The 27819-nt window shown below is 40.4% G+C and overlaps 1 protein-coding gene across 8 annotated transcripts in view; it reads left to right on the forward strand.

Moving 5' to 3' along the window:
* The window catches only part of ppfia2 (PTPRF interacting protein alpha 2), a 177193-nt gene that overhangs the window by 140622 nt on the left and 8752 nt on the right, over positions 1-27819 (forward strand). For 4 of the 8 annotated variants that reach the window (XM_005740848.1, XM_005740849.1, XM_005740846.1 and 1 more), the window contains 19 exons: positions 2162-2383; positions 3868-4014; positions 7398-7532; positions 8211-8294; positions 10244-10375; positions 10495-10557; positions 10906-10997; positions 12575-12707; positions 13927-14144; positions 15119-15359; positions 16288-16317; positions 16479-16609; positions 17169-17350; positions 18081-18171; positions 19524-19526; positions 22783-22864; positions 23336-23536; positions 26679-26741; positions 27722-27754. In XM_005740848.1, coding sequence (XP_005740905.1) covers positions 2162-2383; positions 3868-4014; positions 7398-7532; positions 8211-8294; positions 10244-10375; positions 10495-10557; positions 10906-10997; positions 12575-12707; positions 13927-14144; positions 15119-15359; positions 16288-16317; positions 16479-16609; positions 17169-17350; positions 18081-18171; positions 19524-19526; positions 22783-22864; positions 23336-23536; positions 26679-26741; positions 27722-27754 — 2283 coding nt within the window. The remainder of the gene's footprint in view (positions 1-2161; positions 2384-3867; positions 4015-7397; positions 7533-8210; positions 8295-10243; positions 10376-10494; positions 10558-10905; positions 10998-12574; positions 12708-13926; positions 14145-15118; positions 15360-16287; positions 16318-16478; positions 16610-17168; positions 17351-18080; positions 18172-19523; positions 19527-22782; positions 22865-23335; positions 23537-26678; positions 26742-27721; positions 27755-27819) is intronic. The other 4 variants (XM_013912873.1, XM_005740847.1, XM_013912874.1 and 1 more) reach the window with 2 other exon arrangements.

Genomic DNA, 27819 nt, shown 5'->3' on the forward strand with positions numbered 1-27819 from the left:
TATATCTTGGTTTGTCACTCCATCAGTTTTTGCGCCACTGAATTACAGACCACCTCTTCTGTAACTGAAGGGACAGATCTGTCTTTTAGGTTTCATGTCATAGGTTTTATCTAATTTCTTAATGACGTGACTTTCAAATGCTGCTTATCTGCTGTAGACGGTGTTTTAGCCCTGTCACTTTAAGCTAATAGCTTTTTGAGAATCACCTTGTTGGTACAAGAATATTTTGTCTGACAAACTACATCATCTTTGGGATTTTTTGTATATTCAACTAAAGAAATAGGAACAAATGATGTGTTTTTGCAACAGGCTGCTAGTACTAACGTGCCTAGATGCAATTAAAATGTGGTTATTTGCTTATTTGTCTGTTATGTGTAGTTCATGTGTTTAGTAAGGTGCTTTTTTATGTTTAGATAATTCATTAGGCAGCGTTAAGTGGCCTAATAAACAAAAACATTCCTCTTAGTGAAAAAGCATCTTATGTTCAAAGAAGAAACTTTGAAAGACCTTAAGAAAGTTTGGAGAACTATTGCTCAAGGCCAACATTAGTTCTCAGAGCAAAATATAAAGAATTGAGGGGCATCTCAAGACTATCTGTCCATCTATCCATGCAGGCATGAATGAGAGCCATTGTTTCATAGCCAAACTTAACCATTTTTAAAGGTCATTCAGAGTTAAAAAGCAATACGCCCCTTTGAAATGTTGGGTAACTCTTATTAACATTGTCCCTTTAAACTATCCTGGTCCTAAATGGTACAAATCTGTGAAACAAGCCCATCGATGGAAACCCCAGATACAAAGAGGGACAGCTGAGCCATTTGGCAATAAAGAAGATATAAAATTATTTTATGAGCATGGCCCACTGCTGGCATGCTCGTATTAAAATCACTGGTGTGATTTAGTGGATCCTGTTCCTTGCTCAAGTGAATCATTGATCACAGGCAGCAGACAGAGAGGCCCAATTAGGTTTGTCCTCACAGATGGATGGCCAAAGATGGGCAGCTGTGCCTCACAATACAGCAGGAAGACAGAGGAAGATGGAGAATGAAAAGATCAGTTTCCCTCAATCCTCTCATTCACCTTACTGTAACTCAATTGAGCATAAAAGCAAGATTTGTTTTTTTAAAATATGCATGTTTGTTATTTAGCACCGATAATAAGGTTGTTTTCCTCTGTTGTTCTTGCCCCTAAACCCTTTTGTAAGCTGAATCTCTGCGGTATCCTCCTCATTAATCTACCTCATGCAGAGACCAGGAGAGCTGTACGGAGTGGAAACCTTGCAAATCTAATCAGATTACTTATGCAAGTGTCAAAACAATTTCTCCAGCAGAGTCTGGTGTGATTCAGTCTTTGTGACCATCCAGAATCAAAGCAGGGGAAGAACCAAAGCCGTGAGCTCCTGAACTTGAATTTATTAGAATGCAAATGTATGTCATTCTCAAAAGCAGACATGGTATCTGAAGTGGAAGCATGGCTGATTTCTCAGGGCCCACTTGAATACACGACAGGAAGATGAGGCATGACAGGAAATCAGAAAATTGCTTTGCACCATTGTTCATTTTTATTCTCGATAGTGTGTTTATTTTCCTGCATTCAAAGCTCAAACTTCTATTTTTGATTTAGGTACTGGGGTTTTTACTAGGTTAACACTTGAAAAAAGAAAGAAAATATAATCACTTGTTATCGCGATTATTGTGGGGCAAGTGTGCATTCTGAATGGACTTAGAAGACACGTTTCAGGATTCGGGATATAATTTAACATCCAAAAGATTTATTTCAACTGCAAGGAAAAAGTTCTAGTTAGAGTGTTAACTTAAAAGAAAGAAAGAATTTTTTTACTTTGATTAGCCACAACATTAACAACCAATTTCCAAATCCTGTACTAACCCTCACTTGTCAGTGATCTTATTACTACTTTATTATTACGTTATTACCTATATACCACAAGCCTCACTTAATTTGTGAGTTTTAAAAGACGTCATGCAAGGGAATTCATTTTTAAAAAAGCTCTTAAATTCTTTTTAAAGTACACTAAAAGTTAGAAATCATCCCCAAACATCCCTTGGCAAATTTTGTGCTTCATGACGCATACATATTTTTGGATAATTTTCCCTTTTCATATGTTGACCTCTTACTCCATGTCCCCCTCTTTCCCCTCCAGCGTCTGTCCAATGGCTCTCTGGAGCCGGCCCATGAGGCGAGTCAGGTGGTCGAGCTGCAGGACCTGCTGGAGAAGCAGAACTACGAGTTGGCCCAGATGAAGGAGCGCATGTCCTCCCTCTCCTCCCGGGTTTCCGAGGTGGAGCAGGAGCTCGAGACCGCCCGCAAGGACCTCATCAAGTCAGAGGAGATGAACAACAAGTACCAGAGGGACATCAAAGAGGTCACAGCACAGAAACTGAGCACAGGGGGAAGCATACACACACACACACATATTCGCATGGGGATAACAGTTGCAAGAGAAACATCAAAGACAGCGAGCAGTGGTCTAAAAACAGCTTCTATTTGCATATGCTCTCACACTCTCCCCAGCTCTTTATTACTCCGTCTTTTTCTCACATAAAAACATGCACATTGACTTGTGAACGTATAAGGTCTTTCATAATGCCTTCATCGGGTGAAGTGAGTTAAGTGAAGAGTCCTTCAAAAAATATCTAAATATACACTTCAGATAAACACTTCTCTAGGCCTCAGACTAACACTTAATGTTAAATAAATAACTAACCGTTTGTATTTCTTGAACGGGTTCAAGACTGTTGATGCATGAAGCACAAAAAAGAGCCAGTTGTGTCCAAAACTGGCAGTTAAAATCCAAATAATAGTCCTATTTATTATATGTCTGTGCAAGGTTAATATCAGTGAAGTGGGCTGGATATGAACATAAGCTGATGCCCCTGTCGCCTGGGGATGAAATTACTATTGATTTCTAACGATGTGGGCAGAGGCAGTTATCGTGGGCTGACAAACATGGCCTTATCAGGCCAATCGTGTTTTATTACCCTGCAATGCCTTCTCTTACAGCAGCAGTTTATTTAGTGTTCTAAGAATAACTGTTATTATTTGTATGGTTTGGAAACAATGGGTGCTACCGCAAGTTTGTGTCTGAAGCAATTCTCCATGGAGGAAATTAAGTCTGAGAAATTCCATGATAATGTTGCCTCTGTTCATGACAGCAGCGCATGTTTGTATTTTATGAGGCTTTATTTGTTATTAACTTTTGTGCACATTCTAGGGATAAAAGTTTGATTTTGCAGACTTGCAGTCTGCTTTCTGTGTGCATTCCAGGAAGTGGTTGAAGAATCTCTAATTCAATTCAGTTCACTTCAGTTTTACTTACTCAGTGCCAATTAACAATAATGGTGAGCTCAAGGTTCTTTATATTGTAAAGTAAAGACCCTGCAATATCTGTATATCTGCAATATCCATCCATTCACTGTCTACTGCTTATCCTGGCCTAAGTAGAGACACCCAGACTCCTTTACTTTTTCCAGGAAAAACTGATGACATTTCTTCACCGTATAGTAGGTCTAGTCTGAGACCCAGTATACGGTGAAGAAATGTCATCAGTTTTTCCTCCTGGTAGGACATGTCTAAAAACCTTATTTAGAAGGTGCCCAGGAGACATCCTAGTCATCCCTGAACCACCTCAGCTGTCTCTCAGTGTTTCGATGTGGAAGCTTAGTGGCTCTAGGTGCTGAATGCCCAAGCACCCTGTCACTTAAGGGAGGGTCCAGACACCATATGGAGTTTTCATCTGGTGCTGATATTAAAGTAGTGTACAAATTCCATGTGTGCAAAGCAGCAGGAGAAAATATTACACCCAAAGTTGATGTTATATTAAGTCTTTTTTTGTGTGTCTCTATACAGGCCATGTGTCAGAAAGAAGACATGGAGGAACGGATTGTCACGCTGGAGAAACGTTACCTGAGTGCCCAAAGAGAAGCCACCTCTGTGCATGACATCAATGACAAACTGGAGAACGAGTTGGCCAATAAGGAGGCATTCCTCAGACAGGTCTGTAAAGTCCACTCCAGGGTTAGTGTGAGCCATGTAATCACATTAATCAGCTCTCTGGGATTACTATTTTCTTCCAAAAAATGGGTCCAGATGGCAGCTGCAGTGCACGATTCATTACTGTATCATCAGTCGTATTTTTCTTACTGGATTCAGAAAAGAATCAGCCAGGAAAAATGTGTAAGATGGTTCCTGTCAGTTAACATAGTCCTTTGAGCAGTTCCACAGAGGTCTGGCATTGAGAAAACCTCTTCACATCGTGGTAGATAATGTAAGAGGAAATTACTACTGGGGAAGAAATTTTATAAATGTTTACTTTGTGCAGATGCACATGGCTCACATGTGATTTCTTCATAATTGACATAATGCTGCAGAATATGGTCAAGCGATTGTACAGATTTACTCTCCTTTCAATTATTCTTTGTGATTCATTGCAGCCAATTAGATAAATTGCATGGCCATAGAAGATCTAGTGGCATTTTTATGAGTAAAGGCTTAAACACTGTCTGGGCTCTGGAAGAATAGAAAGAATTTCTGATATGAGTAGAAGTAATTCGAGTGACACCATCAGTCCCTGTTTGGATTTACTGTGTGGAAAGTTATTTAGACACTAATTTATATTTTAGTTATAATTCTCAACAATTTTCTTTAGCATAATGTTTACTTTAGACGTGTACATCACAACTACAGTGACTATTTAAATCAATTGTGAAATCCCCTAGACCAGTTAATCTGGGGGTACCTTAAAGACGAGACATCACCTGGTGATCACTGGTCATGAGGGAAAATATATATTTTCCGCAACCAGATATAAGTGGTTACTGGTTGTCGCCAAGGAAATGTGGTCACAAAGACGACGTTGCTCCATGTGATTGCTTTGGTTGCAATTTCATGCCAGCAACTACCAGAAACAATTCGACAGATTGGAGAATACACATTTTTTCATAGCAGATGAAAGTTGCCGGCGTCTGCCTGATCAGTCTCTCGTCCTGCATGGGCTTTAGCCATGAGTTTCAAAGCGACTGGCAACCATTTCCACCACATTTTTCATTTGCAACTGGCGGTTGCCATTTAGTCACTAACTGATCTCTGGGCATGTGTGACTAAGCCTAACCTGAGACAAACACAATTTAAAATCTAAAACCTGAACAAATTTGAGAAGAAAATTTAACTGTTGACTAAAAGTAAAAGAGCAATAGAGAGAGACCGTCAAAACAAAGAAATAAGAAAATATATTTAGATGAAAGCAAAAAAATGGCACAGTGGGTTATTAGAAAAGCTAATAGTATGAAATATGTTAAAACTGTCTGCTAAACATATAAAACATTGAAATGGTTAGCTCACAGTGTAAGTACATGAAATTGTGATATAAAATCATGACAAAAGATCAAAATAATTGAAACAGCTAAAATTCTGAAACCAGGTGGAAATTATTAGCTAAAACTTTAACTGTTGAATTTGTTAGCTAAACGTACTGGATAAACAGTTAAAAAAAAGCTAGCTAAAAAACAGATTTTAAAAAGTAGTTTTAACTAAAGATATCAACTGTTTGAATGGCTGAAATAAAAACTCAATACTTGGCACTAAACTAGTAAGAGTGTTTGCTAATCATAAGTATATAGTTAACAGAATGTAATCGCTAAAAGTAAATGGTAAGCTAATTTCCTCCTGCCAGATGATTACATAGGGTGGGGGCTGTTAACCTTTGCTAGCCAGTCATTTTTCACTCAGGAAATGTGTATGAAGCCACAACTTAAGAAGAAACCACTTATGTATTTACAGCCATGACATTTACAAGGGAAAGGGTCTATGCAAGGGGTATGCTTGAACCCTAAAGGTTTTTTTAAATGAACTCCTGCTACCATACATAAACAGACTTTTTTGGTAAATATATGCACAAAGTTTCACTTGCTATTGTACTGGGCTCTGGCTGCTGATGTCTGAAGATTACTTGGTATAGAGACATGAAGGGATGAGAAGAAATGGCAAGCAAAATGGCAAAAAGGATGGGTAGTAGGATACCTAGGGAGGATATAATAAACAAAAACAAACTGTCATGTTTCCCCTGTGTCATCTCAAGCACGTGGGATGGCGATATGGGTTGAGGCAGAAAATATCACTGACACACAACACAAAGTATACTTGGCCTGCTAGAGTCTAATTATTGCACGCTGAGCTGCCAGGCCCGGAGCTTCGGGGACCAGAGCATCTGTCGCCGATGGCAAAGGCTGCCAAGCCAGTCCTTAAATAAGTCTTAAAACTGATCCCAAGCTAGTGAGGGAGAAAATTCTTACTGTCCAATGGGGAAGCAAGTCACTTGTTTCCAGTTTCATTTAATGCTAAGTTTGAGTTCCATCTTAATGATAGCAAGTACCAGCTGAATGCCTAATCAGGATCTGCATCAGCTGTCTATAAGTTGCCAGTGTCACTCTTGGCAGTGCAGACTCTGACTCTGCTATTCTAAAGAAGAGATGAGGCACACTGCCAGAGTGTGCCTCATCTCTGAAAGACAAACATTTGTGATTCTATTTTCTAACAGGCAATTATGCTCTGCTGACACTGAATAGGAAGAAGGAAGAGAATAACATTTATAGAGTTCATTTTCGTTATACTCTGTTAACAAGGACAGCATTGGAACACACTGAAAACTCTTTCATTCAAATAGTGTAGTGTTCTAATAATCTGCTCATACTTTAATTTGTCATTGCTAGGGTTTGTTGTTATTGCAAGCAAAACACTATTCTGGATTTCTTTTCTGGATGATGTATGGTCAAAGCATTGAAAGGTAATTTATTGAATAAATCTCCTGTGTAATCATTTATCATTCTTTCTTTCAGCATTAAGCATTCCTGCAAATTTATTGGCTTCAAGGCAATAAGTTAGAACCCAGATTTAAGCTAAGTGCAGATCCTTAGTTGGTTTAGAGTGTTTAAATTTATTTCAGTGGTTGTGTCTCAGGAAGTAGAGCAGGTCATCAGGAGGTTGGTGGTTTAATCTCTGGCTGGTCCAATTCGCATCCAAAGTATCTGTGTGCAGGATACAGAACCCCAGGTTGCTCACAGATGAATCCATTGGAATTTGAATGTGTGTGAATGTTAAATAGAAACCACTTACATGTCGATGCAGTGCTACTGTGAATGTAACATGTTGTATAGAGTGCTCAAGTAGAATAGATAAGCGCTATATAAGAACCAGTTCAGTACATTAACTTTGACTGTCGGCTAATGTGACTCTTTTCCTCACAATGTGCACATTTATATTTTTTGTTTACTTTTGGCTGCAATCCCTCCACAAAATCTGCAGGAAGCCAGATACAAAATCTCATAAGTCTCGTTGTTCAACTATCAGCTAATGTCTTTGCTGTCTGTGATGTTTGAGTGCAGATGGAGGAGAAGAACAGACAACTACAGGAGAGGTTGGAGCTTGCAGAACAGAAACTCCAGCAGACCATGAGGAAGGCTGAGACACTCCCGGAGGTAGAGGCCGAACTAGCCCAGAGGATAGCAGCTCTCACCAAGGTAAGCGCACACGTTTGTACATATTGTACATTAACACACATGCTGTTGACGTATTCCCACAGATGCCCTCGTTTTTTTTCTGTACATTTGTGTAAGTGTCCACGTGGTGTCATGACGTTTCAACATGTCTCTCCTCTTCCTCGGCCACATAGTCTGACTCCAGCTCCTCTTCCTCTCCTGATGATTATCACTTTGTAATGGAAGCTAAACTCCAAGACATGAACTCCATTCTTAGGAAGGTAGTTCCACAGGGCATCACAGCTATTGCCAACTCCAATAGAGAACAGATATCATTCATTTATCTTATTAGTGTTTTGTGGCGGGCGTGTTTACTGGGATTCTGCTCTGGCTGTTCTACCACCATGGGACAGCTGCATGGCACTTCTGGCTGGAGCTCATACTTGGCAGTGCTGGAGCAGCTCTCTTCCTCTTTCATTCTGTCCTTTGGTGGCCTTGTTCTCCATCTTTCTCCTTGTCACTGTTTGTTTCAATCAGCTGTCTTTCCAGTTACGCTTTAAAACATAGATATCCATCTTTGAGTTTGGGGTAGAAGCTTTGGCTTGTGTTGTCGCCACCATTTTTCTTTGTTGGCCCTTAGGCTGTCAAGCACACAGATCATCGTGGCCTCTTTTTTTTTTTTTTTTTGTCCTGTCTGTGCTGTCTGTGATCCAACTGTAGGCGGAAGAGCGTCACGGGAGCATTGAGGAGCGAATGAGGCACTTGGAATGCCAGCTGGAGGAGAAGAACCAGGAGCTGCTGAGGGTGAGTCACTGCGGAGGCGTTGTGCCAAGCAGCGTTAACCAGGCAGCCACTTCTGCATGAGCAAGACAGCTTGAAGCGACTGCAACTGATGGCACACTGTCTGATTTATCACCAATGAAGCTTGACCAAACGGGTGTTTCACGTACTCTGCTGATATAATGCTTTGCAAAATACTCACAAATGATGCAAATGAGTAATTCTAAAAAACGTTAGTGTTTTCACGTCACACTTTAGTGTATGATAGCAAATTCAAGCGAGAATGCTGTCTGTATGAAGATGTTTAACCTCATGAGTTATTTTCAAAGTTTTTTTGTTGTTGTTTTCCTTATTTGAAAAATGCAATAGTGGGCAATCTTTCCAACAGCAGTCATATAGTACAGAGAAAACCCCAACAGTCAAATGACCCCTTTGAGAAAGCACTTGGCAACAGTGGGAAGGAGAAACTCCTTTTTAATAGGAAGAAACCTCCAGCAGAGCCAGGTTCAGGGAGGGGCAGCCGTCTGCCATGACTAGCCGGTGGTGATGGGAGGGAGAAAGGATAAAAGATACACTATGGATGGGAGCCAGAAATTGATAATAGCTAATGATTAAATGCAGTGGTGTATAAATATATAGTGAGTGAAAAAGAAACACTCCCAGTGCATCATAGGAATCCCCCAGCAGCTTAGGCCTTTTGCAGGGAGGATCACCTGATGCAGCCCTAATGATGTTCTTTATCAAAAATAAAAGTTTTAAGCCTAATCTTAGAAGTGGAGAGGGTATCTGTCTCCCGAATTCAAATTGGAAGCTAATTCCACAGAAGAGGGCCTGAAAGCTGAAGGCTCTGCCTCCCATTCTACTTTTAAATATCCTACGAACCAGCAGTTTGAGAACAAAGTGCTCTGCTGGGTTCATAAGGTACTATGAGGTCTTTAAGATAACATGGGGCCTGATTATTCAAGACCTTGTATGTGAGGAGAAGGATTTTCTATTAAATATTTTATTTAACAGGGAGTCAAGAAAAGCCATTATGGGAGAAATAGCTGTGTATTATTCAGCATGTAAAAAATAAATATAAAAATGAGGAGGCTTAATCAGATTTAAATTTGACCAATCTCCCACTCAGTGTCCTCTTCTCATGCACTATTGCATTGCTTCCAGTACTGCTGTTAATTTTAGATTGTCACTTGGAATTCCCGTACTGATCACGGCACTCCACTCATGTGTCAAACTAACCCAACTTTCATCCGGATACAGTAATACTCCCTGGTGAGGTCTCCAGCAATAACCCAGGGACCAAACAGCAGTTTTCGGTGGAACTGTTGCTCAGTGGCCAAGCCTGAAGCTAGTGCATAAGGTCAGAAGGCCAACAAGGAGTATACTCGTCCTTTGTGTCGACATTCACGGGTTTGTGCATTCTGGATTTGTCCTCGAGGCTGTCAATGCAGAGTTCTGCTGTAGCATCCTGAGGCATTTATCAGAGAACATGTGTGACCTTGTTCTATTGTGCGCAGAAACAAGCCAACGCCATCTTTAGTCGCCACCAGCCCCACTCACCAGATTTCACTCCCTGTGATTATTTTTTTTCTCTAAAGTAAAGAAAATTATGTGGCTGTTCAGACACAGAAGCGGGGATCCAGTGCACAAGTGGTCAGAACCAGACCTCAGAGAGAGATCTAAAGTGCAGCCACACTAGAAGCATAGTAATTTCTTTGAGGTAATCTTTACTGAAATGTGGTGCTTGGGGTTCATTTACATAATCACATAATTTATGATACACTACACTGATTTGTCGAAGTGTTGTCCTCATATAAAGTTCTGATTTTAAACTAAAAATAGAATAGCTGTAAAGGCCATGCAATTAGTTATTCTAGTTCCTGCTGAGAGGCTTTCATCACATCAGAAGCAATTTAGACTGATGTCTTATTCTCATACAAATGTGCTTGTTTATCTGTATTTTTCTCCTTCAGGCTCGGCAGAGGGAAAAGATGAATGAAGAGCACAATAAGAGACTCTCAGACACAGTGGACAGACTCCTCACTGAGTCCAACGAGCGACTTCAGCTCCACCTGAAGGAGAGAATGGCAGCTCTCGAAGAGAAGGTTAAAAACGCCTGACACGTCAATGGAAACCTGTCAATATCAATTGCATCAAGGTCATTAAAAGATGTGTTTTTCTCACTTCTTTACTCCCCCCCCCCCCCTTTTTTTCTTCTTTGCAGAATATGCTAATCCAAGACTCGGAAACTTACAGAAAACAGTACGAGGAGTCAATCCAAGAAAAAGTAGGTTGTAGAGATCGAGAAATGATTACCTCCTGTTTCAAAATGTCTACATTTTACATGAGCTTAGTGTAATAATTGACTTTTGAGTACAGCAATAATGAGTTTGGTTATTGGCACTAGTTAAATTTTTTATAAACCTTCAATATTGAAAAGCTCCTGCAAGGGATAGAATAATAAAGTGGCTACTGAAAACAGTAGAAATTACAACTGTCACCTATTCAGACCTGTAAATGTAATCAGCTCCACATGTCACTAGTATGACTAGTGGTATAAAGGGGTAGGATAATCATTTCATTTTTTGGGCATGTAATATCACAGACAATGATGTAGAGAAATTGTTTTGTCCAGTCGCAGCTGGCAGAGGATATTGAGAAACTGAGATCGGAGCTCGACCAATTCAGATTGAGGGCAGGCTCCCTCACAGAACCCACGCTGTCACGGTAGGTCGGTTTAATGTGTGTGTGTGTGTGTGTGAGTGTATCCGGATGTAAGACGCAGTTTGTAACGTACCTCCACATGTGTATATACTGCATCAGTTGCTGCTTTTGGACCACCATATTGGACAGGGGGAGAAATAGGCTTCCTCTTTTTCTTGTCTTTCACAATAAAAGCCTACAGTTGCTTTAATAGCAATCTTTGACACATTCCAGGAGCCAAATAAAATCATCTTTGGTTTTAATCACTGTTGAAAAGATTTTTTTTTCCCCTTAATAAATAACATTTTTCTTGTTTTTATTTGAGAATGATTAATTTATATCACTAATTAAATTAATTTGTGGGATTGTAAAAGTCAGACAACACATTTTAATCAATTCAATTAGAATAAACGTGCTGTTAAATTTAAATCGGAATAAAAAACTAAGCTTTATAACTCACTTTAGATGGACAAAGTTAAAAACTGGCCAGAAACATATTTTGTATGTATTTTAGGAGCTATATAAAACCATTAATCACATTCCTTCTTAATCAAATAATATCACTTGTGTTCAGTTGCATGTCGGGGCTGCAGCCCTCATTTGTGGCCAGGGACATTTGCCTCCACTGGCAACAACATCAACATTTAAGTGTCCAGTCAACTATTCATAACAATCCCTAATCACTATGTATGTCTAAATGTATTTTCCTTATCAAAATGTGTAGTTTACTAGGAGAATAAAGACAAGGAATGTATGTTTCTGTTGCTGAGGGAGCTTGCCAGTCAAGTGCTTCTCAGAAATGGGCTAAAGAAAAAAAAAATTGGCTTGTTCAGTGGCAGCACGGTGAACATTAGTTGGTTCTGTGTCCAAACGTTAGTGGTGGATACACGACGTATTACAAGGTGAACAAATGACTCAAGAAAAACGTGGATGCTGTGAAAACATCTGCAACATAAAGAAGATGTGTTACGCTAGACATGCAATAAAAGGCCACAAGAGATTCAGATTTAGTCTAATGTCTGTGTTTATGGAACAGGAAGCAAAGAGAGGCAAATAGATACTCAGTCTCCAGGAGCTTTCCTGTTATTTTATTCTTCTGTGAAAACTACTTGCTCTGTTACACTATTGTTAGAAACACTGGTATAATGGAACTTTTGGCATCTATTTTTGGATATTTTCTGGTTTCCATTTCATGCTGCTTGAAGTTCTAATCTTACAAAGCTGACGTGTTGACAGTGGCAGCCTTAATCTCTTCCAAAGACAAACAATTTGCAGCCATAGAAGCATGCATAACAAGCTCTTATCCTTCAAGAAGTACACTTTGCACCTCCTCACTGTGACTAATAGGTACGCTTGAGGTATCAAAATATAACATCTGACTGGTTTCCTGCTTGTGTAACTAATCGGTACTGCAAGTTTTCTTGCTGTGTCTTATCTACTGGCAATCTGCTTTACGACCCAAACAAAATCACTGCTAACGATTGTGTTTGAAGGATTTGCTTTAACAGGTTCAGATATTATTCATCTGTCACAAAACACAAAATCTGTAACCAAGCATTTTGCGTTTAGCTTCAATAATACTCATAAAAGTTGTTTCCCAGATCCCATCTGGACACATCAGCTGAGCTTCGATTCTCTTTGGGATCTCTGGCTGAAACCCAGTCGGACCACTACCGCTCAGCAAAGGTCATCCATCGACAAAGGAGAGGTCGAATAGGTCTGCGAGAAACCAAGGTGAGGAATAACATCTGGTTTGTCTGCCTTTCAATCTTACTTATATTTAAATGTTTCTATTTTAAAAACATCTAAGAGCTTCTTTAGTGGTCTGTCAATGAACAGTGTCAGCTTTAACGCAGTGAGTTAAATTTAGATACTGGAGAAGTGCCAGTTTGGCAAATCCAGCAGGGACTAAAATATTTCAATATACACTCACTGGAAACTTCATTACACCTTCCCGTACTGGGTTGGGTTGCCTTTATTCTGTATCACATAGATTAAACAAGTTGCTAGAAGGACTCCTCAGAGCTTCATACAGCTGCTTCAGATTTGGTGGCTGTAGAGACTTTCTGATTGCTGTAAATTTATTGTTATGTTTGAGAAACCAGTTTGACATGATTGAGCTTTGTGACATGAAGCCTATTCCCCATACCATTACACTGATAGCAGCAGTCTGAACTGTTCACACAAGGTGGGATGAACCCATGTTCTGATGATGTTTGTAACAAATTCTGACCCTGCCATCCTAAAAGTAGCAGCAGAAATCAAGACTCATCAGACTAGAGAACATTTTTCATATCTTCTGTTGTCCAATTTTAATGAGCTCAGGTAAAGTGTAGCCTCGCTTTCTTGTTCTTGACAGGAGTGGGACTCTGTGTGGTCTTCTGCTGCTGTAGCCCATCTGCTTCTAGGCTCTATGTATTGTGCATTCAGAGATGCTTTCCGGCATACCTTGATTGGAATGAAGGGGTTACTGTTAGTGATGCGCACACACTACATTTACCAAATATGATGACCAGAGACAAAGACCTGGCAACAATGTAGTGGGTCTGAATTGGGCCTTGAACCTTTAATATAACATTATTGACAGGCTTAATGTGAACATTTTCTGTAGGCTCTTATTTTGGAGGTTTAAAGTTTTTGGATTCTAAATGCAGGTTATGGTAATTCAAGTATGAGTGCAGGACACATTATAAATATATAGGATACTGCTTTTAAATGAAACAAAAACCATTTCCATCTTTTGGTGTGTCGCAACTACTACTGCTTAGAGAAGTCATTAAGTCTTATTAGAGTCAGTAATAGGACATAATCAGGGGAAAAAAGCATAAGTGCTTCTCATAAAATTGTATTACATGACTATGTTTTCAGTTTCCAGTAATGATCTCAAAATATTAGTTCATAACTAATAAGATATTGTTTTGTAGTCACAGTTTCACTCTGTCTCTGTATGCAGGCAAAGTCACTGGGGGAGCCTGAATGGCGCTCACAGCAGTTGGGGGTCATGGGAGGCCACCACTTTGAGAGCGACACAGAAATGTCTGACATTGACGACGACGATAGGGAGACGTTGTTCAGCTCCATGGACCTGCTGTCTCCCAGTGGTCACTCCGATGCACAAACTCTGGCCATGATGCTTCAGGAGCAGCTGGACGCAATCAACAAGGAGATCCGGTAGCTGACACACGCCGTTGTATAAATTTAATACTGAAGGCCAGATTTCCAGACGTATTGATCCGCCTCCTCGTTCTAAATCCACTTTACTGGAGACCAACTTGATATGTTTTTAACATCATGTTTGGAAAGACTTTAAAGTTTGGAGCGATATTCTGCTTCCATAACTCCACCTTGTTTGCCCTTGGTTGCTAAAGTAATATTTCACCCAAAAACTCTGCTTTTAGAATTAAAAATTAACACACCCACATTGATTTTGGTTGCCTTGTGTTCAAGCTAGTAACCACAGAAGCAAGATAAAAAGTGCCCTAGAGAAAATGAGCCGCATAGTAATTCACTCTCTAGACAAAATGTGTGTCTGCCGAGCTCACAGGTAAACCACTAAAGGTGTCTGTAGATTACTCTTCCCGTATGTGACCCAAACACTATTCTTGTATGCACTCAGTGTTTTGGGAAATGTGAGGTGCCTCTTGCTTGATAATGCTGTAATTATCTTGTGTCAATAAGTATTCATGACCCCCAGGCACAACTTTACTTACTTCTTTATTTCAAGGGCTGTTAATGTGCCTTGTGGTCTTTGCTAATTTACATCTACATCAAAAGACACAGCGCTACATTTCTTTTAGAAAGATTTAATGCAGTCTTATTGTGTAAAGTGATCATGAATCTAAAGTGTTGAGCTTTCAGCTAATTACAAAGTTAGATACAGAGTGTGGTTAATTACCCGACTTTTAGCCTTTTAACTCTTTAGTTTGTCCTTTAATTACTTTACCTGATACTGCAGGGACTTAAAGGACTGAGCGTTGCAAATCTGCTGAAATCTACCTTTAAAGAACTTGAAAGCTGAGGCTATTTTTGTAGCAGAATAGCTTCTATATTTTTTTGCTTTTTAAGTTAGCTAAAAATTGCACAGCTTGATTCTTTTTTTTTAAGTTTTACATAGAAAAATATTCACAGCATTTTCCTGATACCAGGCTAATCCAGGAAGAGAAGGAGTCAACAGAGCTGCGAGCAGAGGAGATTGAGAACCGAGTGGCCAGCGTTAGCCTCGAGGGTCTAAACCTGGCTCGAATGCACCACCACGGAGCCTCCATCACTGCCTCAGCAACTGCCTCCTCGCTTGCATCCTCTTCCCCACCCAGCGGACACTCCACACCTAAGCTTGATCCTCGAAGCCCTGCCCGGGACATGGAGCGCATGGGGGTCATGACACTGGTATGTTACATCACCACGTGCGAGACATCTTCTATCATACCATCTACAGATCCTACTACAGACCTCTGTTTACATAATGTATGTTGCATCAATAAATTGCCACCTTTTTACCTGCAAGAGCACCATGTAAACTGTAAATGTGGTCTTTGTTTAGAAGTCTGGGAATAGTAATGCAGTTGGTACAAAATACAGTTTCCCGGCATGTGAAACTTTATTATGTCACCTATTGGTTTTCTTGAAGCCAGATTAAAGTTGCAGAGCAGAGTTGCCAAGTGCTGAGAAGCATTGAGTGTAAAAGTTGCCAAAGCTCCGTTGACTCAATAACTACAGAGTTCCAAACCTCCTCTAGCATTAATATCAGCACAAAAACCGTGCAGTGGGAGCTTCATAGCATGGCTTTCATGGCCGAGCAGCTCGTGTAGGTGTAATGTGTAGGTGGACAGGTCCTTTTCTCAATGTGGTTCACATAAAATAAGAGAACTTCACTTATCAAAACTGTACCACAGACCTGTTTATCACACAGCAAGCCATATTATTTGTCAGATAACTGTATTGAAAATGCTCTAGAAGGTAGCAACGCAACAAACACATTGGAGAGCTCTCTCAACTATCATCATTCAACCCAGGTGTCTAGTGGGATCAGTGTAAATGTCTTCTTTACCCATGGGATTTCAAAGCAATAAGGCTTTGATTTTATTGATTATTCAACTGACTTGTTTACCAGTCTTTCTTTATTCCTCAGTGCTGATCTCTAAATAGGTGGTCTGGTATTGGGCAATGGCTCATGAGCTTCTAATGGTACATGATATTTCTATAAGTGAGCTAATTGTTTTATTTTTCACCAGCATGCAGGAGTTCAAGTTTTTGTTCATGCTTTAACACGTGGATATTGAAAGTTTTTTTTTTCTGTTTTTCCTTCACCATGCAGCCCAGTGATTTGAGGAAACACAGGAGAAAGGTACACACACCAAGAGTTCGCTCAACAGATTTTAAATATGATACCATTTGACTATAACTCAGAGCTGTAATGGTTGCTGCAGTGACACCGTGACGAAATTGTTGACTTACTGGTGTCCTAGGTCACTTGTAATGCTCCGCCCCTTTGCCCTCATCCCTCAGATAGCAGCGGTGGATGAGGATGGCCGCGAGGACAAGGCCACCATTAAGTGTGAGACATCCCCCCCTCCGACGCCACGCACTGTCCGAATGACACACACACTGCCAGCCTCCTCGCACAACGATGCACGAGGGTAAGTGCCTGCTGTAAGTGAAGGCATTTCTTAAAAAGGTTCTCGATGATGTGTGTTTGTAGATGATGCTGTCATCCTATTCTTGCTTTTGATGAAAATTAGATAGTATACTGCCCAATTAGTAGTTGCCAGTTCAGCTGCAATTTGTGCTATGAATAATATTTCAACACGCAAGATATTACAGTACTTCAGTACTTTCTCAATATCTGGATGATTAAAGCTAAAGCACAGCTAAAGTATCACTAAAGTAAAGCTAAAGTATCACTGTTGCAGTGATATCAGATGAGATGAAGCTTCAATAATTTGCATAAAATGCTCAAAAAGTACATTTGCTATAAGCAGCAAATATTCCCGGAATACAAGTCAGTAAACTTTCATTTCAAAAGTTAATAACAGAACGAGTTAGAGTAACACAGCAGGGAATTAAATAAAAGGTACTTGAGATGACAAATATACTTCTTAACATAAGCTTATAATGGAAAACCTTTGATTATCTCATAAAATTAAAATGTAGCAAACACTCCTTTTCTGAATACTGTCTGTATGTTTCTGTCCTCAGGATTGTGGCTTCTTTAGAGGCTGAAGCCAGTGCCCTAAGTAGCGTAGCCAGCAGCCAGGACTCCCTCCACAAGCAGCCAAAGAAGAAGGGCATTAAATCCTCCATCGGACGATTATTTGGCAAGAAGGAAAAAGGCCGACTGGCACACCTAGCACACAGACAGGTCATGGTAGATCCACAAGGCGAGTACAGCGCTGGGATATTTTACTTAATACTATTACAATTTGGTCTATTTTGTCTAAAAAAAAAAAAAAAAAACTTTTTAAAAAGCACTCTTAGCTACAATTTTTGCCAGCTAAGAAGGTCTCTCAGAGTTTACAAACTGGACAGTACTACTTAGAATTCTACTGCTGCAGCTAGTCAACGTATAACTTCATGTTAGCAGCATAAACATACTAAAAATGCATCAGCTTGGCATAGCCACAGTGTCATCACCTACTAGTTTCAATTTTGAAGGCTCTGTTTTATGCCTCAGTTACACTAGAATTAAAATACAAAGGTGGGAAAATGATTGGAGGTTGCCCAGTTGCATTTAGTTTTTTTTGTATTCATTGAACGAATGGAAGTAGTTGTAGTGACCAAGTGGTCAAGAGATTGAGTGTGCAACACCCTCAGCAACCTGGATGACTACTTTCAGTCACAACTGGGGGCGACTGGGGACAGGTTGCCTCCCATCTTTAACCTCTGCAAACAGTTGCGGACTGCAATCACTCTCAGACAGAATGGCAAAGGTTTGCAAACAATATATTATAAATGCAGACAGACATTCACATTGCAGTCTGTCTCTTTGTAGTAGAGGAATTTATTTAACTGGTTGCCAACTAAAAATACAAATACACTATTTATTTATTTATGTATTTATTTATTCATTCATTCATTCATAATAACAGTATCTGATTATGTTCTCCACAGCAACAATGATGGATTCAGACATGGCGGGCCAGGACATGGGGGTGAGCAAGTTGGGCACTCAGGCTGAGAAGGACCGCAGATTGAAAAAGAAGTAAGCTTTTATCCTAAGTGCCACTTCACTACAACATTTTGAGGTGGAGTTAGTATCATCATAGTCCCTTAATGCACACCCAGCAGTATCCATTTAATATAATAACACAGACTTTTAGGTACCCTGTGAGAAGAAACATTTTCTTTGGAAACAATCCAACTCAAACTTTCTTGAGAATTCCCACTCACTGCTACATTGCAGTATATAAACCAGTCTGAACATGGTATAGAGACAATGGCTACACCCTCCTTTTCCTGGGTTTGCCTTTAACCTCTTTTCTTTCACTGTATATTCTACCATAACCGATTTAATCCTGAGAACAGGATCAATACAAAGCAGAAACTCGATCAGTATCCACGAGCACAGATCAGCCCCATTGTATTCAGACACACAGCCAAAGTCACACTATTGATCCAGGCTAAAAAGCCAATTAATCGCACAAAGGTTCTTTGTCACTTTGGAAGCTATAGATGGCTTTCCTAACCCACCACCCATAGATTACACTCAGACACATTAGGTGCCTTCTTGGGGGGGAAGAAACAAAAGGGAAACCCCTTCACACATCGGCTCTCTCAGCTGGAGTGTTTCAGAATAAATGTGCGTGTATGTTCGTGTGTGTGTGCGCATTTGCCATGCCTCAGTGCCAAATGATGAATGTCATTTGCTCGAAGTGCACATTGAGTTGTCATGACGGATAACTTTGCCTCCCATGTAGTTTGGTCAATAGAGATTACTGTTGTTCCGTATGTTGACAAATGTGTTGTTTTCCTTCCACTGCACCGACTTCTTCATAGCAGTGTCCGGGATTCAGACCACACGCCACCACCTTGCATCTTGGTGCCTCCTCCTCCTCCTCCTCACTGCATGCCATTAAGCTGCCTGCACTATTTCCATTTCAGCATCTTGGTTGATCAGTACTGCTGTGATCTCATTGTTGGTGTGTTTTGTTTTCCTTCAAGAGGTAACAACAAGTATCTGAATGTAACTGAGCATTTGAATGTAAGGCCATGGAGGGGAGGGTCTTGCTGTGTTTCAGTGCATTTCTCATTTCTTCTGCTGCACGAGATGTGATCAGGACTGCATTGTAGAAGATGACTTTTTTGGACTGCTCTACAGATGCTCCTGTTAAAGAATGTCTTCCATTGTGAGATATGTGTCTCTGTGTGTGTGCGCAAGTGAGTGGGAGTGCAAGTGTTTGTGTTTAGAGCCGTAGGGTGAATTTGCCTATAAACTCATTAACATGTGTGTACTTTTGTCTCCCCGTCGCTCTCTTTCTCCCTCTTTCTCTCTTCTTTGACTCTCTCCTCTCTTACCCTTCCTCTCCCTCTCATCATCCTCTGACTCTAACAAAGCGGGTAAGTTGTGAGGATGTATAAATGCCCTCCTGGATATGACATTGTCTCAGCCATTTTGCCCTTTGTGTCATCTCTTCTGTGTGTCTGCTCATCCGTCCTCTCCTGAAAGAACCAGTGCCAAAGCTGACGTCTCTTATCTATCTATCCTTCATGGCTGTTAATGATGCCATTGCTTTCTTTCTTTTCTTTTTTTTCATTTACCACATGAGCACTTTTTCTTCCCCCCCTTTTTACAGTTCAATGGCAGCTGCATCCATGGCTGGACAGAGAATGTGCCGCCGCTAAACCTGGGGCCCAATTTTTATACCCAGAATGTTTTCCTCTCCTTATCTGTGTCTCTTATCTATTTGTGTGAAATAACCAGCTGCAACATCTGGTTATGGGAATGTCAGAGGTTCTTTTTGGTTGTATGATTTATCATAACTGTCTCCTTACTTCCCTTTTCCCCCAGCTATGTTCAGTGGATGTATTTCTCCATGCATTAGACTTGACCTGAACATAAAACATGAGCTATCTTCCCCATGTGCTGGATAGATAAGACAGTGAATGTATCTGGTTGTGTTTGGATGAACACATTTCCTCTGTCACCTGTAGGCCTTTGTATGCCATGTGTGGTGTGTTTAAGTGCCCTTTCACCACACCGAGGCCTTCAATGCTGAGAGTGCTACATGTATCATGTTTATTACAAAGCCCTCTCCTTCCATTTGTCAAGTTCTTTGACAACACAATCGGGGAAGGGGAGGTTGATTCAGAGTTTGATTTTTTTTTCATTTTGTTATGAAATGTGTTCACAAAATAGAATAGGAACTGTGTTGTTGTTGTTTTTTCGTGCGTGGATGTGAGTACGAGTGTGTTCCTCGGTCCCCTGTTCATCAGGCATTTTTAGGCTGTTTATCAGTTCTGTATCTCGCTGAATGTGGGAGGACAACACAAATAGCTCTTTGCATGACAGACAAAGAGTATCTATTTGCTTCTCCTTGTCGATATGGTGCAAATTGCATTGGGCTGAATAGGTTGTTTCCAGTGCTCAAAGCTACCCTCAAAAGGAAGCATAACAAAATAGTACTTAGACCTCAGAGGTTACACTTCAACACCTGCTAAAAAAAAAAAAAAAAAACATGGAGCACAGCCGAGAAAGTGTGAAGACAAGTTTCACTTTAAATCACCCGACTGCATGATTCAAACATCCAAAACAAATGAAAATCTATCTCTGCAGAAAAAAACTACGATGAGATGGATAATCGTGTTTAGTGTGGTGCCCAGAATCACTGAGCAGATAACTGCAGCACTGTGCTTTCCAGGTGTGGGCATTGTTGTTGATGCAGTACTTCTGCCAAGGTTGAAGCAATCCTCTAAATATAGTGTGAACATATTTTATATGCAGAAAGAAATTTAGAGTTCCAGGTTGAACTATTGCAAACTTTAAGTAGCAAGTCTTAAATTACTAGAGACAGCTTGCTCTCCGTAGCTGCATCTGTTATGTAATTTAAAGGTAACATTTTATATTAGCTTACAAATAGTATACAGTCATAACTACCAAAAATCAAAAATATGCAAATGCGTAAATGCCTAAATGTCTCAGTAAATAGATGTGACTTGAGATGCATTCAAAATAATATTAAAAATAATAAAAACATTTAGATAATAAGGCATTAATTAAATCATTAAAAATAATGACAGACCGTTGCATTATTTACTCTGTTTATTTTTTTATTTCCATTCCAAATCTTTTCCATCCATGTTTTTTTTCCTGACACTCTCCCGGGTCTTGGTTCTGGGAGTAGCCATCGAAGCAGAGATTCCCAGATCTTCTCTTTATCCACCTCCTCAGAGGTGTTCCCAAACCACCTGAGAGACAAAATCTCTCCAGCATTTCCTGCGTCTGCCCGGGGGCTTCCTCCCACTTGGATATGGCTGAAATACCTCAGCTTCCAACATCCCAAGAACCAGTTTAAGGAACTGGGGATTGGTTTGCCAAGGCTTACACCACCTGATTTACTCTGCACCACACACCTATGGCTTGTCCCGTAGGTGATGGGTCCATGGGAGTGCTGCCTCGTGTGTATAAAGGGCTAAGACCAGGCCACGAGGAGCGTGCTGTGTTCTTCATAGCAGTCTTTTGAGGGGGGGGACCTGGCCTTGCACCTCCAGGACCAGTTTACCTTGGGAAATCCTACCAGGGTAAACGCCTCGTACGGCATAGCTGCGGATGTAACTCGAGCGCACAATAAGGTGGAACTTAATGGAGGGGGTCATCATGTCTTTTCTATTTCTGTATTATATATTCTTAGCATTTTTAGTCTCTATTTCACCAAGCTTTTCTTTTCTTGTGTTTGTTTTGTTTCGTTTATTTGTGCATTTCTGCTTATAGAAACTGTCAAGGGTCAACTTGGCAGCTTTTGGCTAATCAACACCAAGCTCACAAATAGAACACAAAGGTGTAAATGCATAAAGAAAGCTTACAAATAAACAAACCTTTTCTTCATCTGTAACATTATTCACAAGGATTCACCACAGTGGATTTCTTTTCATATTTTATTTGGCAGATTTTTATGCCAGATGCCCTTCCTGACACAACCCTCCCCGGGATTTGTGTCTCCTCCTAGTCTCAGAACTGGCCAAAGTCTAAACCACCAAGGTTTAACAAAAAGACAAAATAAATGGAAATAATAAAAAGGGGAATAACACAAATATGGTTACAATTCAAATGGGATTCTCACCTGTCATAATTGTATAATTTCTGCATTATTTTTCAATTATTTATTGAGAGGAATTTAATGTCAGCCATTTATTTATCCATTTATTGATTTCTTTTAATTATGTCAGCTTTAGCCCTCCGTATTGCAGACATGACAGGGATGAGCTAGCTTAAAGGACTGTGGATTCAGTGAAGTCAGTGAATTGCATTAATGCAAGGCCTGTGTGTTTCTCTGAGTGCAGATACAGCTGTGCATATCTGCGCTCCACTGTCCGTTAGCACAGAAGTCAATGATGAATTATTGCCCCTTTCAATGCTATAGGAGTACAGGCTGGACCGAGAGATAAAATGCGAATGAGTACAATCCTCTTTGTGTACTGCACACACACAGATCTGCAACAGCACAACGTTAACTGCAGGAGTTTGTGAAGAGCATGTGAGCAGGTTTTAGGATGCGAGATGTAAGAAAGTCTGGTGTTTTGTTAGACTGAACAAATGTGTGTTCAGGATGTACAAATTCATGTGTTCATACCAGGTCTCCTCTGTCCCTGCCCTCAGACACGAGCTGCTGGAGGAGGCTAGGAGAAAGGGTTTACCTTTTGCCCAGTGGGACGGTCCTACTGTTGTTGCGTGGCTGGAGGTAAATGGTCACCTATCACTAGTAGGTATATTAATAATTGAAGCGCGTATGATGGATGTAGCTTTACTTTTATTGAAGTATGAAGTTATGACCCAGTTTTCAATCACTTGCATGGATATTTACCGAACAGTAGCACAGAATAGAAATTTAAGAATATGTGATGATCACTGTAGTGACTCAGTGACGTTTAAGAAAACACTGGAATATACAGCTAAAGGACCCAAAATACAGACACTCTTCTGCCCCCTAATGTTTACTAGCATATGTACATTCACAAGCCAGTTCATGACCTCCCTAATCCTCCAGCACAATGTTCTAGTTAAAGATGGCGCCATATGAGATTAAGGCTGATATTAAAATATATTTGACTGAAAATTTTTTGTTTTGTTTTTTTAACATGATTTTTATTGCCAAATAAGTACTCAGTCTTTCAGGTTAACACTGTTGTCTCCTCACCTCTGTGTGATGAAGTTGTGGTTGGGGATGCCGGCCTGGTACGTGGCAGCATGTCGTGCCAACGTGAAGAGCGGTGCCATCATGTCGGCCCTATCTGACACCGAAATCCAGCGGGAGATCGGAATCAGTAACCCTCTGCACCGCCTCAAACTTCGCTTGGCAATCCAGGAAATGGTCTCCCTCACCAGTCCCTCGGCCCCGCCCACCTCCAGAACCGTGAGTTACACGGAAAATGTGGGAATTTTATTTCCACACATATTTGTTGAAGGAAGCGTTGCTCTAAAGGAGGGAAATTTTCTCATAATTTGTAACAACAGAATTGGCAAAAAAACAGACAAAGAAGGAACAAGGATTTGGACATGGGAAAGCAGTTAGCCTAGCTAGCCTAGGTATATCAGAAAATGATAATAAACCACATATCTACCCGCAAAAAAAACGAAACAAAAAAGGAATTAGTGATTTTTCAAGATGCTGGATAGACCTGACTTTACACGGCTGTTTCCCATCTTTATACAAAGCTAAGCTAACAACTTCCTGGTTTAATCTTGTGGTTTTAAATCCTGAAATGTGGAGCCATTCCTTCAACATACATTCTGTCTGTTTTGCACCTTTTAAATTGAGTTTTTGTGAGTTTGGTCATGTGTATTTTTAGTTTTTCATTGTGATTTTTTTTAAATGTGTTTTTTATGATGTAGGTAAAGCACTTGAAGCTCTAGCTAGCTATAGCTAACTAGGTCACATTGGTTATAGTGCACATACATGTACTGCAACACTTCTGCAAGAAAAAAAAGGTTATTGCAATCATAATTTCTGCCTCCAAAACAGTTCTAGCAAATATTTTTGGGACATGAGCTTCCCTGCTTGCATACACCACATCTTCACGCATGGGTAACACGCTCAGTCCTTACCATCACATCCAGGTTGTCTGTGGTTTTTAATAGTTGCTTTATGATAAGTAAGCGTATATTACAGTGGGAGTTGGTGATGGCCCAGTCTGTAAAACATGGCTCCTACGTGTACTGTAATTTAGCTTGCCAGTTATTCCACACCACAGTTGCTTTCATTGCTCCCTCCTGTCATGATAATTGCATACAGACTCTGAGGACTCTGCTGTTCCTTAATGATCGCAACTGTTCACACTGCAGAGCAAATATGCTGTTATACAAAAGGTACACTTAGACTTACAGTGCAGCTCATATATCACGCAGACGTGAGAAGTTGCATTGGCTGTATAAACCCAGCCAGGAGCATTCATTAAAGTTGTTTTTAGATGCTGCTAGTATGCATGCAAGCATTATAGCTCAGAATCTCTTCTCACCTCTCCTGTTGTTTAGTAACTTTGCCGGTACTCTCCCTTCACCTCACCCTCTCTTCCACCACTTAGCTCCACTTCCACACCTCATGAAATTTTCATTACAGAGCCAGAGACGAGTCCAATCAAACTCCCCCAACTGTGGCAGGCCTCGCACTTAAAACCTCTGCACTTAACAGAGGGGGTTAATTGACCTTGTAAATGCAGCAGGATGTGCATGTCAAGCAGAAACTCTAGAGAGTGTAAAGACTCAGAATTGCAACCAGAAAAATGCAATGGTTTTTTCCTTTTACCATTTCATCCCAACCTTTTTAAATGTTTTACCTTCAAACACCTGTCAGATGGACTCAAGAACCCCTTCACAGATCAATTTGTTGATTTTATTTATATTTTATACTATAAATCTTGGTAATATCCATTTCATAATGGATAATTACCTATAATGCGAAACCTCACGGTCAATGGCTAACGATCGCAAGTCATTAGTAAATGAGCGTGCTGCTTCACAGTCAGACCCACCCTTCCTTTTCACATTTAGTTTATACTACTTTTTTATTCTCCATGTATCCCAAGCTAACAACTTCATCCCCCTGTTCATACTTTTCGCAGTTTCTTTAGCAATTTTTTTGCTATTAGTACACAAAGTAACTTTCACTTCTACGTTTTTTTAATTACATTTGATTTTTTTCCATAGTAATTACTTTCTACAGTAATATGCACACATATTAAACCAGTCCAGTTTAAATAGACTGGTGCTTAGTTCAAATAGAAAAGTGAAAATTAACTTATCTGGTGAGATACGATCGTGGGGCGATCGTGGCTCAAGAGTTGGGAGTTCGCCTTGTAATCGGAAGGTTGCCAGTTCGAGCCCCGGCTTGGACAGTCTCGGTCATTGTGTCCTTGGGCAAGACACTTCACCCGTTGCCTACTGGTGGTGGTCAGAGGGCCCGGTGGCGCCAGTGTTCGGCAGCCTCGCCTCTGTCAGTGCGCTCCAGGGTGGCTGTGGCTACAATGTAGCTTGCCATCACCACTGTGTGAATGTGTGTGTGAATGGGTGGATGACTGGATGTGTAAAGCGCTATACAGGCCATTTACCATTTAAAGCACTTTTCACTACAGGCCTTATTCACCCATTCACCATATATGCCCTCAAATTTTCACGCTCCAATGGACGCATTGGGACGTTTTCGACCTGCTAGACGACTGCTAGACGACCTGCTCTATCTCCTGAGCCATAGTTGCCCCATCTGTCCTATAGTGACCCTTGACTGGAAATCACTGCCTTACATTTTTATTATCTAGGCAATAATATCTGATCCTGTAGCTGCTGAACAGTCATTCTTTTGCTCAACAGTGACAACTCAATGCAACCAAACGGACAACAATGAGAGAAACCAGCTTAAAAAACAATAAATTAAAAAATAATGTAATACAGTCACACAGAGAGGTTTATTAAAGTTTAGCATTATGTTACTCTATTTTTTTAATCCATTAATAAGAACATCATTAATGGAAAAATCCCCAAACATAGTCCAGGTCCATTTAACTGCCTTTCTTACTAATTTATCACGTAGAGTAGCCAAGACAATTAACATAATCATCACTACTGTTGTTGGTTGGACCTGTAGGTGTGAATGATATGGACAGACACCATTAGAGATGTGTTTTGTTTCGCTTGTTTGAGTGAACTGGCTGTCTGCTAGTGGAAGGTGAATAGATGGGTAACGTGTAATTTACATGTCTGTTGGTATTGGTTACTAATTTATTCGGTCTTAAATGTTGTGCATGCCAAATGTCCCTGTTATCTGTGTCTCTTGTGTATGTATTGTATGCATATGTCCTGTGTTATACTTTGTGTTTTTGTCCTTTGCATATGCCCTTTGACCCCTGGCGGGTTTGGGGCCAGTTCATCATCTGACTGTGATGCTATAACACTATTGGCTTACAGTGGTGCTGCTCTTCTTCTTTAACACTGCTTGCCCCTCCTACCGGACCTCTACTACCAACCCCGCTGCTGCTCTGTCTCTTGGGCTCTGTCCCTTATAGCCATCAGGCAATGTATGGGTGACCCATGAGGAGATGGAGACCCTGGCAGCCCCTTCCAAAACGGTCAGTCCTGCTGTGTCCTTTAACGGTTACCCTTTTCTTTCTGTCACTCATATTTGTCTGGTGGTATAAGTGCGATTATCAGAGGGTGGTTGTGGAAAAATATGAATGGTTTCTAATGGAGAAGACATGAAGCGCTTAAACCCTTCCCCGGTCTATGAACCTCTTCTCAACACTAATGGCCAGCTTGAAGCTTTTAGCAGCTGCTGATGCCTCAATGAAGGTTTGAGTCACCGTTCACTGTTCTTTGGCTCAGTGATGCTCCATAATGAAAGGTCACGAATCATCAATTCTCAGCTGTTTATTTCTGTGGTGTTGTTACTCACCACATACCAGATGTCAGAGTTATTTAAATCACATTTCGCAGTCAGCTTTTTCGCATACAGGGGACTTATCCTTATGAAACTGCATGCCGTAGAGTTTAATCAAAATACCAATCTTAGAAATAGAGAAACTTGTAAACGTGTGGAGAGACGTTTCATCACCTCATTCTCAGGCTGCTCCAATCCAGAGGCAAGTGTCAGTGTCAGTGTAGCAGGCAGAGTGTTCGTTATAAAATGATGGGTAAGTTTTGGGAGGTTTTTTGTTTGATTTATTTTATTACCATATTGTATCATAATTAACTGGATTCAGATTGTCCCATTATTTTAATTGAGAGTCTCCATTGTCATCCACTTACATGCAATTTAAGGTAAATTAAGTTAAAAAATAAATAAAAGCACCTTCCTTCAGCTATCGAAATTGCTGGAACACTACAGCAAATGCCAATTTTGACAGGGTCTACTTTTGATTGGGTATGAAAAACAAAAAACATCATAAGCCATAAGGTGTATAACAGCTGCTGCTGAAATTTGTGTTTCCCCTCAGGATCTCCTCATGCACTATCAGTTTGATTTGGATGCACTTTAAGGATTTGTTATTGTTCTAAAAGTGACAATTGGTCTTCATTTTCTCTCATTTTCTTTCCCCTGTGTTTGAGCCAGAAGTCGGAGTCTGAAGAGGGCAGCTGGGCACAGGTGGGTGGAAAGCCTGTTGTCTCTTACAGACAGAGTGAAAACGTGCAATTGGTTTGGCGAGTTAT

This window comes from Pundamilia nyererei, unplaced genomic scaffold (assembly GCF_000239375.1).
Source record: "Pundamilia nyererei isolate P.nyererei 1_Seehausen unplaced genomic scaffold, PunNye1.0 scaffold00104, whole genome shotgun sequence".
Classification (NCBI taxonomy): domain Eukaryota; kingdom Metazoa; phylum Chordata; class Actinopteri; order Cichliformes; family Cichlidae; genus Pundamilia; species Pundamilia nyererei.